The sequence below is a fragment of the Dermacentor andersoni genome, chromosome 4 (genome assembly GCF_023375885.2).
Source record: "Dermacentor andersoni chromosome 4, qqDerAnde1_hic_scaffold, whole genome shotgun sequence".
NCBI lineage: Eukaryota > Metazoa > Arthropoda > Arachnida > Ixodida > Ixodidae > Dermacentor > Dermacentor andersoni.
In genome coordinates this window covers 70,914,345-70,927,193 of record NC_092817.1, presented here as the reverse complement: position 1 = coordinate 70,927,193, position 12,849 = coordinate 70,914,345, and the positions used below count along the sequence as shown (strand labels likewise).

General features: G+C 45.8%; 1 protein-coding gene across 1 annotated transcript in view; it reads left to right on the top strand.

Annotated features, from left to right (window-relative positions):
• LOC126536288 (ras association domain-containing protein 10) overlaps nucleotides 1–12,607 on the top strand; it is a 56,572-nt gene extending 43,965 nt beyond the window's left edge. The window contains exon 2 of the mRNA XM_050183189.3: nucleotides 10,486–12,607. Within this exon, the coding sequence (XP_050039146.2) occupies nucleotides 10,545–11,843 (1,299 nt within the window). The 5' untranslated portion in view covers nucleotides 10,486–10,544 and the 3' untranslated portion in view covers nucleotides 11,844–12,607. The remainder of the gene's footprint in view (nucleotides 1–10,485) is intronic.
• The last annotated feature ends 242 nt before the right edge of the window (nucleotides 12,608–12,849 follow it).

Below are 12,849 nucleotides of genomic sequence, written 5' to 3'. Positions count from 1 at the left end.
TCTGCCGTAGCGTAAGTAATTAAGAACGAAATTAGTGATTTTCTTGTTTATTGAATATGTGTCTCGATTTCTCGTGCAAATTATGTACGCCTCTCTGAATAATCCAACTCAAGGACTAGAATTATGCTATCTGCAACAGGCGATTAAAAAAAAAATCCGCAAATCATAAATATGGTCACCTCGTATACTAGATAACACGCGTAAGTCGTGCGACAGTCCATCGTTTTTAATTCCGCCTGGAACATGCCGATGCTGATGGGCGTATAGAAGAGCCGGCTGGAGATGTGAGAATGACACGGGTGGCCCACTTGAAAACCCGGTCGAGGGGCGCCAAGACGCTATTTTTACTCGAACCATATTTGAAAAATCTTTGAAGAGCTTCGTGCTAGAATAGTTGGTGTACTAAATGAACGTCCATGTTTCAACCCCTCAAAACATGAACGTCAACAGATACTCTGTGCGAGCACTATCGCTTGAACAAGAACGACAACCAAAAAAAAAAGGGGGGGGGGAAGAGTGGGCATAGAGCTGACATGGTTTCGTAACATCTCTAACCTCTTAACATAAAAAACATAATATTCTATTTGAATAATCTTACAACTGAGTGTAAAGCTTTGCGCATGTCACGATAAGTTGATGCGAAGTTGTAAAATTACAATGGGTGACACCGAGCGGGTACGAAGCTTTTTTATTGCTCACTCGACAACTTACAAAGCAGCAACTTCTGCGAAGCTTTCTTTAAATTATGGGGTTTTACGTGCCAAAACCACTTTCTGATTATGAGGCACGCTGTAGTGGAGGACTCCGGAAATTTCGACCACCTGGGGTTCTTTAACGTGCACCTAAATCTAAGTACACGGGTGTTTTCGCATTTCGCCCCCATCGAAATGCGGCCGCCGTGGCCGGGATTCGATCCCGCGAACTCGTGCTCAGCAGCCTAACACCATAGCCACTGAGCAACCACGGCGGGTATGTGCGAAGCGTTCTATAAGCGGGTGTGAATCTACCGACGTTTTCCTGAAGTGACTCCTGTAGTGCGGTATAGGTACGTGGTTTGAAGGGCTACGGTTTAATTTTTTAATCAGAAAATTCTGAACTCTAGCGTTTCCGCATGCCACTGTGGCCGGAACTCGTGACACTATACTCACTGCAGCAGAACGCATCGGAAATATAACAGTCACAATGCCATCGAGGTAGGCCAGATTTTTTATTGGTCTATCCGTCGACTGAGCGTTCGTTCATTTACGGCTGCTGGTTTTAACCACTTTCGCTTGCCCATAGGTAAGCGTCGATGAAAACCTTACATCACTGCACTACTGTTTAAGAAGGAAAAAAAAGGGGGGGGGAGAGAACAGTCGGGGGGAAAAAACACAAGGAATCTGGCCACGTGCTTGTTACGCCTTGGCACGCCTAGAAACAAAGTATCAAAAATTCCCATCACTCGCCCCATGCAGGTTCTTAGCGGCTGGGCTCATTTCAATAAAGACAACAGTTGCACTGGCGCTATAGGTGGTTGCGATTACGCATACATGCATATATACGCCGCGGACAAAAAAAAAAGAAGAAAAAAGCCCACGGGGCCTCGAGGAGGTCGCGTACATCGCAGGGTCCCGTTTGCGTATACCGGACCGAGCACACGCACGCACGCACGCACGCACGCAAGCAGGCAAGCAGGCATGCACGCCACGACCGCGCGCAACACTGGCACGAGACACTTCCTCGTGCCACCGACCCCGTTCATTGTCCGCGCCGCCACCCCAAAGTGTGCTTTGTTTCCAGGGCGTCTCTTGCGGCGCGAGCGAGGCTCCGCGGGGATCCTCGGGTCATTGTGGGTTTTCTTTAGAGAGATATGGGCCTCTTCCTTCTCCTCCTTCGCCTTCTTGGTTTCGTTCTTTTATTCGGCCGCTATCATTGTCTCGCTCTTCATGCCTCCGCTGCATACGCACATACACACACCCTGTCTCATCGTAAGCAGTCCCATACGAGGCGTCCACTTCGTGGCTCAACGGTGGTGCACCGCCACGGCCAACGTGAAGCGAACCGCGCGTCCTCTTGCTCTCTTCCGAATGCCACCGCGGGCTAGCGGCGGTCGCTGCAGGGTCGTAAAAAGAATCGCAATGACACCATTGTCCTGCTCGCATTTTTTTTTTTTTTTTGGGGGGGGGGGTGGTAGGGACGGCGATCGTAAGCTGGGGTATGCGGCTGTATAAGAAAGAGTGGTATAGATGAAACGTCCAGGGGAACGCGCCGCGTATTCGGCGGTGCTTGCTGGAAGTGACGTAATTGGCTATGAACTCATAACGGCTCCCGTTACGATTGCGACAAAGCGGTCGTAAACTTGCGCCGTTTTGTTGTTGTTGTTGTTGTTGTTGTTGTTGTTTCTTTTCTTTTTTTTTGCATTTTTGTTCGGCGATATGTGAAAGTCAAACTACTTATGGATGGGCCGCTCGTCATTCTCTCTCCCTTGGCCGACACGATCCTTTCTACACGTGTTCGCAGTATGTAGTTCCCATTGGAACTGACAAAGTTCGTACTTCCTCAATGTATCGGCGTAAACGCTGTCAATCGAGCTTTACCCGAAAATGATACGGGTTCGTTTGCAAATTTATTTTATACCAAGCGAATTTGGCTGTTCCCAACTGGCTCACGTACTAACACATTGACATATTTGTTGCTAACGTCAGTCGTGCCACCCTGTCGGTTTCATATCTAAGAAATGAGCCTTTAACGAAGCGGGCAGTGCGCGAGCTTTGATAAAATGTAGTCAATGACGAACGTTCGTATTAGGCCTTGCATTTCGTGATTTGTTATCTTAGCAAGTTCCAAGCCCAAACGTGTGCAGCTATTGTATCATTCAGCGACGCGCGACATTAATAAACTACCGACGACCGCTTCCGAAGCTGCAGTGACGGACGGAAACAAAGCGTGAGCAATCTGGAATCAATCATAAGGAAACATTAGACTTTAAAACATTAAACATTAAAAGTCAGTTACAATAACAAACGTGCAAAAAAGAACATTCGTAAGATACAGTTATATAGTTATATACAGAAAAAAAAAACATAATCGAATAAGCACTGAACACGTAATTAATCACACATTTAGGAAAATCTTCCACTCCTTTACAAAAAAGAAGACATCGTGATTAATGACAGAGACAATGTCCCTCGGTAGTTTATTCCAATGATATATTGCCAAAAGTAGTGGTGAACGACAATACAGGTTAGTTCGTACAAAAAAGGGTTGCACTTTAAATGGGTCATCAAAAGGCTGAAAAATTCTATGAGCTGCATTGATGTGACAGGCGCCAGAGATTTACTATGATAAAGTGCGTAAAAATGTGATAACAGCATTATTATAGTCTACGTTTTTGAAGAGAGGGCCATGAAAGTGATTCCTTGATATCTGTAACGCAGTGGTTGCGCGAGTATTTCTTTTCGATAAATCTTGCTGCTTTATTCTGTATTGCTTCGAGTTGATTGATCCTATACGTTCGATGTGGATTCTAAATAATGGATGCGCATTCTACCTTTGAACGAACTAGCGCAGTGTATGCTAATAGTGTAGTAGCAGAGTTCACCAAGTATAAGTTACGTTTAATGAAGACGAATGTTTTGGTTGCCTTATGCTGGTTATGGTATTAATGTGCTATTTCCTAGATAAATAAGGTGATAAATGAACTCCTAGCTTTTTTAAATGTGATTACTTTTCCAACAGGAATTCCCTGAATTGCGTAGTAGACCAGTTCCGAGTCATGTGCTCTCGTGAACCTCGTGGCATTAGTTTAAAAGATGTTATTTTCCATTTGCCATTTTATCGACGCACAGTTTATCGAGGTGTAACTGTAATGAGTTCTTGTCTTCGGTGCTAATAATTCGCATGTAAATGATACAGTTGTCTGCGAATAACCTGATAGTATAAGATAAAGTGTTTCCTATGTCATCAATATAAATAAAAAACAAGATTGGACCCAAGACCGAACCCTGCAGTACGCCGGGTTTTACGCGCGAAAGTGGGAGTAAGTGCCCGTTCATATACACTGATTGGCTTCGGTTGGTTAAAAAATTAGCTATCCATTTTATAATCCCACTGTTTATGTTAAGATTTGTTAGCTTCATTGTTACGCAGATGTGCTGCACCTTGTCAAATGTTCTTGCAAAATCAATAAATATAGCATCGATTTTTAGAGGACCATGAACGGTTTCGTGGAGATTAGTTACCCATCGAACAGTTAAGTTTCACTGGAACGACCACGAAGGAAACCATGCTGATTGCTAAAGAAGAATTCGTGCTAGTTACAAAAATTATGCTAGTGTGTAAGGCTGCTCTTGTACTCGACACTGCCCTCAGCGCTCGAGACTGAGCATACGACCCGATGACGCGGAGGGACACACAACGGAGGTCACGTGCATTCGCATAATCGCTTTGTTGATTGGCGGACAGCAGCTTGCGCACCCTCCGCTCCAGTGCCGCCTTATTGTGAAACAAAGTACGGAGTCTCAGCTACAGAGCAGCCGTGTGGGGATGCTGCTCGTTCCGATCAAACCTGCGCCGTTACGAGTTGCGAAAGGGTCCGGTGCGCATGCCAGAGAAAGAGTGCCTGCTAAACGGATGCGCGGCGCTCAGCGTGCATTTCCCGATGAGCGCGGCAGACCGAAGAACAAAAGCTGAGAACAAAGGCTGCCTGCTGCCGAAACAGTGCGCGCACGACGCAAGCCGGACAACAGAGATCAGCGAACTTAGGAGTGCAGGCCGCGCAAGACTAGAGGGACGGACGAAGGACTCGCGACGGCTGAGGAACCGACGTTGAAGCACGAGCAATGTATGCGTGGTGGCGAAAGCATTTGTAGCGGATCCCACAACTGCAAAGACGTTCGCTGCGCAAACATTGGCCCAAAGAAGTAAAGCACGGAAAATGGCTTTTTGTCCTAAGTGGAAAGAGTGTGACACGCTGTGACGCAAACCCGTGCTTCGGTGAAAAATAGTGCGCAAGTCTGTTTCTTGGGCCATCACTCCTGTATAGCGAACGAGGATCAAGCTGCTTTGGTCGCTGTTCCGCCTGTTATATCTGTGCAGAGAAGCGTGCCCTGAATTTCACTTGCAAATCATGGCTGTGAACACCAGAGGTGCCTTTTATTTTTCTGGAAGAAGGCGTAGACATACAGTATGACTTGTAGCTGTGTTCTATCTATCTATCTATCTATCTATCTATCTATCTATCTATCTATCCATCTATCCATCTATCCATCTATCTATCTATCTATCTATCTATCTATCTATCTATCTATCTATCTATCTATCTATCTATCTATCTATCTATCTATCTATCTATCTATCTATCTATCTATCTATCTATCTATCTATCTATCTATCTATCTATCTATCTATCTATCTATCTATCTATCTATCTATCTATCTATCTATCTATCTATCTATCTATCTATCTATCTATCTATCTATCTATCTATCTATCTATCTATCTATCTATCTATCTATCTATCTATCTATCTATCTATCTATCTATCTATCTATCTATCTATCTATCTATCTATCTATCTATCTATCTATCTATCTATCTATCTATCTATCTATCTATCTATCTATCTATCTATCTATCTATCTATCTATCTATCTATCTATCTATCTATCTATCTATCTATCTATCTATCTATCTATCTATCTATCTATCTATCTATCTATCTATCTATCTATCTATCTATCTATCTATCTATCTATCTATCTATCTATCTATCTATCTATCTATCTATCTATCTATCTATCTATCTATCTATCTATCTATCTATCTATCTATCTATCTATCTATCTATCTATCTATCTATCTATCTATCTATCTATCTATCTATCTATCTATCTATCTATCTATCTATCTATCTATCTATCTATCTATCTATCTATCTATCTATCTATCTATCTATCTATCTATCTATCTATCTATCTATCTATCTATCTATCTATCTATCTATCTATCTATCTATCTATCTATCTATCTATCTATCTATCTATCTATCTATCTATCTATCTATCTATCTATCTATCTATCTATCTATCTATCTATCTATCTATCTATCTATCTATCTATCTATCTATCTATCTATCTATCTATCTATCTATCTATCTATCTATCTATCTATCTATCTATCTATGAATGAAATTTGTGAATGATCTTATGAATGAAAAGCTTTGTTAACGCTGATCCTGCTTACTAAGTGTACATATATGCGTCAGAATTCAAGAATATTACGAAATCTCGCCTGGCCACGCAGAGCATTTAAGAGGAGAAGGCATTTCGCTCATTTAGAAACCGAACTGACCTCTTGGAACCTGTAAGGGATTCTGACGCGCTGGAGTAGCAGGTGTGCGGAGTTTGCGCAGGATGTCATTTATCAACGTCACAACATTTGTCGTCTTACGGCTGGTGAGCGCATTTACGACTGACAATCAAGCCATTCCCATTACAGCCACCTAAACGTCGTAAATTTGCACTCTGGTTGTAAGACTCGTTAAGTAGGCATTATCTTAAGCCGGTACGAAGCAAGGGTTTCTTTCGCTCGATTCTGTCCCTTTCTTGTCATCCTTCGCTCACGACCGGCCAATCGTTGCGCTAACGAAGACGGTATGCGCCACTGGGACTATTAATTAATGAAATGCGAAAGAATAATAATTAAAACAAAACTGGTACGTTAACACGGCCTTCAGGTGTATCTCGCTTCCTCCAAGCGCTGGTGAATTTTGTCTGCTGTATAACAAGACGTGGCAAATAAAAAAAAAAAAGTCTTCGAGCCCGCTGTTTCGCATTTTCTATGCGAGCCCATCGTCAGATGCGTGGCAAATTTCTCACATTCTCACCTTTACTTTAAAAAGAAGTATAAAAGAAAAGGCGAGAGAGTGCCACGTTAAGATTACGCGGGGAAAGATTTACGGCATTTTAGTTTAACAATCTTACCTTCCGCGTTAGGTGCGCCGCATCTGTGGATACAGCTTCTCCGCACGTGTCCCGCAAGATTTTAAACCAGTTTCGGGCGTGTCGGCTTTGCTGAGATGTTCCGAAGCCAGCGTACAGCCTCGTATACTCTAAACGAGTGTTTACCAGGAATCAGGAAGCAAATGGCGCGTTTTTTCGGCTGCCAGCTTAACGGGCTTGTTTATGGGGCTATCGTTCAAGTTTATGGCTTCGGCATGCCGGTGTCACGAGTTGCATTAGAAGAAATAAATAGAAATTACGACCTGTATCACACGCGGAAGTGGGCACGAGCGTGAAGTGTAAAATCATTACATTAGAATCTATTTCCTGTACTCGTTTTTTTTTCTTTGTTTTGTAGCTTCATGGTATGAAAATATGCCGTAGGATTGCTGCTCTAGAGAGACAGCTTTGGGACCCAACAACTGTGATTTTCCTGTTCAAATACAAGCTAAATACCACAACACATTCATTAGGCAACTGCTGAACCGATTGGAAGTATAATTATTATGTTTAACAGAAATGCTAGGTAAATTTTGCTGAGCGCCGGTACAGGATTCAATTTATTGAGACCCTCAAGTTACCGCAAAAGCTTCTGGAAATAGGTAAATTACTAAGTTGTGGCATTAAGTGTACAATTTCGTGGTTACCGTGCCAAAACCAAATATCGCACTCGTATAAACGGCCTCTACTAGAGTGCCTACAGGGAATAAGTTTAAGGTTTCGGTTTACCGCTTACGAGAAGTAGCCACTTCGCGTACACTCCTTTTGAAAAAAAGTCTTGTTCACAAATTATTCGTGCACACTTGAGGGCAGCGCAGAATATGACAATCTCATACAAGTTTTAATAGATGCGGTATACATAAACGCACGCTATTTCCATTACGCAGCTTAAAAAATTGTAAACTTGGCGCTTCATTTACTTTTTGAAATTTTCTAACCTTAGTCAATTTTCGCGAAAGGAAAACTCGGGGACAAAGTTAAATATCTACTCACAACTTTTGACGAATTTACATTCCTTTATTTAATTGTAAATGCGGTATATATCATTCAAATTGATTAAACAGTACTCCAATGAGGACGGGATAGCGCATCTGCGAACGTCGTGTATCTTCGGCTTTCTTCCTGGCGATCTTAGCTTTGTCTGGTGGTTCGACGCGCAGCAAGAGTCGCTATCTGACTCCTCAAATGAGACCGCTTCACTGTAGTCGTAGGTGCTCTCTGCAATCCTTTAATGTCCTCTTTACTGCGCTTGTTTCTTTTAATTGAGACTGCGTGCTCCTTGCACCCATCGTCTCCATTTTTACGTTGCGACGGAACACCGAAACGTCATATCATTGCCTACAGATTAACGAAAAAATTTCGATATCTAGTGTTGGCATCGGCTGTCGCTCGGCAGCCAGCAATAGTTTTGTTATTGTTTTCGTTTTTTGAGCAAGTTGAACAAACTATAATCTCAGTCGAATACGAGGTGGCAGGACGTCTGCTCCTGCTTCCGCCAGAGAAAGGGCTGCCGTCCTTTTCAAGTGCGCGGTCCTGACGTCACGTCTTTTTTAATTTCCGGTGTGCGGAGCCCGTTGCAGGTAAACTTTGAACCCGCGGATCTCAAGCACCGGTATAGGAGCCATAAACAAGTCATGGTGGCCATGTTTCGGGAATTGCCTGTTGCATGCGCCTCTTATAGACAGCCCATCGACTATACACAATGCACAGAAAGGGCGTGATATGAGCACGATCTACAACGCAAACATTATTTTGACTATAGAATAGCAAGCTGTAGGGCTAGTTGGTTTGACGTGATTTTCGCAAAGGGGAGCGCCGAAGTGTTGCGGTAAATGGAGACGTGGACAGGAAAGGTGCTTCAGTAGGGCTTTCCATCCTTCGTGGCACCGCAGATTTTTTCAGAAAATCTGACCTCGACATAGCGCTTAGTGACAAGGAAGGAGCCTTCGTTGTTCTCCCGACGCCCATGTTCAAGGAGAAGGCTACTGCTGCTATAAGAAAGAACTTCAAATAAGTGGACGTCACACCTGCGAAAGTCATGGCCAGGGCAATCTCTCTTCTGAATGGCTCGAGACTGGACGCACTATGCAAGCTGGTAAAGTCTTGCAAAGGCGATGGCCTCAGGGTATTCTTTGCTGCAAAAACCCACAAACTGCTATGTCCCTTCCAAGCCGTAGTAACAGAAAGAGACAGTCGGCAGCGCAACGTCAGTTTTTTTATTCTGCGTCACCTGAAAGCGCTCGTACCAGAGGACCCATTTGTGCTCAAGAATTCGGACAGCCACGTGCAGACTTTGAGGATGGGAGTACCGGGGGTGAACTTTGCAGTGTCTGTAGACATAGAAGAGTTAATTTATTCTGTACCGCATGATGAACTCTTTGTAACTGTCCGGGAAGCAATTGATTCAGACGTGGTCTTGCTTTTCAGAACGACTGCCTTATCCCGGCAGAGGGTTTTCTTGAGCTTTCGGACTGCTACCTCACCTCTACCATTGGTAACTTTCACAGTAAGATTCACATACAGAAAAAGGGTATATGCATTGGATCGCGTGTGGCACCCATATTGTGGGAAATTTTCTTAGCCAAATTTGACTGTTTGCTTCAGCAAGAATTGAACCAGGGCGTTGTTCTTAAAGTTCATAGATATGTGGACGATTTTCTTATCTTTTTATCTGTCCCGCATAATGACATTAGTATACTGCAGTAGCTGAGCGAATGTTGCTTTGTTTCAAACGATGCTCGCTGTCGTTATCTTTCACAATGGAACTTCGTGACAATGGCATACTCCGGTTTTTAGATTTAGCGGTCTATCTTAACTATGACGAACACCTTTGTTGGGAATATTTGCCGCGTTCTAAGATGGTCATTTTACCTTTTGACTCATCTCACACCAAACTGGTAAAATGGGGTATAGCTTTCTCGTGCCTCGATTCATCCCTGGCCAAGTCTTGCGCACACCGGGTCGGTCATAGTTTTGACCTACAAGTGTCTCGTCTGATCACATTCACGCTCCTTTGTATTAGTGCCCTGTAAGTGCATCCTATGGATACGGAATTTACGTTCCTCGCCTTTGGCTGAAGTTTCTACGCCCCCTCCTCTGTCCTTTTCCACCCGAAGGTATTTTTTTGTGGAATGACTTCTGTCAGGCCACCTGCACGTGCCGTTGTTGCTATCACCTACACTATAGCTGTCATTATAGATGTAGTGATGCATGCCCCGTTAGGCGAATTTTATATATATAAAGAAATGTAAACGTGTTTGAGAAGTATCGATGACAGCGCATGCGCAATAACGTTTCCTGGTGGTTTGTCTCTTAAGATGTACTTAGTTGCAAGTGAGCGTCTTTCCTGTCCACGTCTCCTTTTTCTGCAACGCTGCTGCGCTTCCCTTTACAAAAATTATTTTGACTATTCCTTGTGAACACGTCGGAAAATTTATCATGTGTGCTTCTGTAGCACGTGAAGCACGCTCAAGCTCATGGGTCTCTTTCAATGCTCTTTCCAGGACCCCCCGGTGGCTGCGCGACGAAGCAGGAGGAGCGGGTAGCCCTATGCGCCGCCGTCATGGGAGCCGAGATCCCCGTCTGGGTGGGCGGTGTCCAGAAGTGGGTCACCGGCGTCGGCCGCAGGACCACGTGCGAAGAAGTGGTGCGCGCTCTGCTCGCCTCGAGCCGATCGTCCCGAAAGTCCGGAATCCAGGTGGTCTACCACGGCGGTGACCCGCTGCAGTACGCGCTGGTCGAGGTCTGCCCGAGGGGCATCGAGCGCCGACTTGAGGGCGACTCGCGCATCCTCAAGCTGTGGAACAGCGAGGACGACGTCAGGCTGAGCCTACGACGCGTCCGCTGCTGGTCTTCGACCACGTCTTCGCCCACGTCGGACTCGTGTGTCGCCGAGCCGCCGCGGCACCATCACAGGCGCCGCCATCACCACCACGGCCACCATCGGAGAGGTCAGGCATCCGGCGGCTCGAGTTCGACGACCACGACGTCGTCGAGCGCCTCCCCGCGCCTGCTTCGCACGGTGCACCCGCGGAAACTTTCAGCCAGCGCCGGGTTGCTCTCCTCGTCTCAGAATCAGCGCGGGGGACAACAGGAGCACGCCGTCCTGCAGAGCGAAGAGCTTGCCGAGCTGGTGAAGCGGGTGATCTGCCAGAGCGAGACCCTGGAGCGCCAGGCGGCGCTGCTGGCGAGCCGAGACGCCGAGATCGAGCACCACGAGGCCAAGATGCACGCGATGCGAGTGAGACAGATGGGGCCCGACTACATGCTGGACGGTTACCGACCGGAGGCCTGCGAAGAGGAGTCCCTGCAGACGTACCAGGCCACGCTCGAGGCGTACGACCGCGTCCTCCAGCTGTGCCGCCGCATCACCGCCGAAGAGGAGAAAGTACAGAGGCTCAGCGCCGAGCTGCGTCAGTGCACCTGGCAGCAGGAAGAGGAGAGGAGGCGCTCCCAGGAGCAACTGAACGCGGCCAGAGAAGAGCAGGAGAGGATGGAGGAGCTGTCACGGTCGCAGGAGGAAGCGCTTGAACGAAATGAACGCGCGCTGAGGGACTTGGATCATGTGCTGGAAGACAAGAGAAATATGGCGGTGCAGCTGGAAGAACAGCTCAGGGTCGTGGAGCGGGAGGAGGGAGAGATCCTGGTCAGAAGGTGCCGACCCGTCGAGCCCCCGGCGCCGCCGAGGCCGGGTGTGATGCTGTCGGTGACTGCGCCGGTGCCTGTCGCAGCCGCTGCGTCGTCTTCAGTGACGTCCTCCGCTCGCTGCTGTCTTGATGCGCAGGACTCGAGCTCAGACACAGGCGTCAGCTCCATGTACAGTTTCGAGGAGGTCAGCCACGTCTTGGACACACTGGTGTGACATGAAGGCAGTGTGCAACAACTGTGCTTATAGTTTCCTTTTTTTTTTGCACTGCAACGGAAACAAAGCGTTCATGTTATTCTCTAGGGTCGTTAGTTTGTCTTTAAAAGCGGACTTCTCAGTGAAACCCGTAAGCTGTTAGCCCCTACCTACTGTTTCACTTAGTCATTGGTCTAATCTGTTCAGCAGCAGCATATAAGCGATTCATTTCGAGGTATTTTTGTGCGTCCTTTTTACTACCTTGCTTAGTTTATCCGTGGCCACTTCTATAAAGCTAGCTGATAGGTAATGATCAGGAACATAGGAAGTGGCCTGTATACTCATAATATGTATGTTTGTAAGGGCTGTCGTCTCCTAAGAAAAAGTCTAGGTTATTCACCAAATCAATGCTCAATGCCTGTACCTGTTGGACCCATAGAATAACATGAAGTTTGTTCTCGCGTCACTTTGTGGTCACACGTGACCGCTGTCGTTTGAATTATCACTGACAACTCTTATCAAATGTTCGTGACTACGACTGCAAAAGTGTCCACTCACGTTCACAAACCGACGGAAGCTTGTGTACAGTTACGGACAAAGAGCGAGAAGAGTGATTCAAGTGCACGACGAAACAAAGTTCCCGACAGCCTGGTGTAATACCATGTACCTATGGAAAGTGTATTTATGTCTATGAGACGAACAAAATAATAGTGACTGTAACTCTATTAAACATTTATTTGTATTAAAATAAAGCGATATGTTGACATATTTAATGACACGCCATATGAAGTTGTCCTGTTTCTTCTCTCTGCCAATTGGATGAGGGCTCGGCATGCTTTTGCTTGCGGGTCCCTCCGAACAGCCAGCACGGCCTCGCAAGTACGTTCGATCTCGGCAACCACGACGAATTCAACGTATACATGCTTGGTACGTCAGTCGCTTTGTGCACACGCAACAATCTAGCCAAATACTCCGTCTATTACGCAGCCAGCCTTTCTTCTACGCGCAGGAGAGTGACGATGGTGCT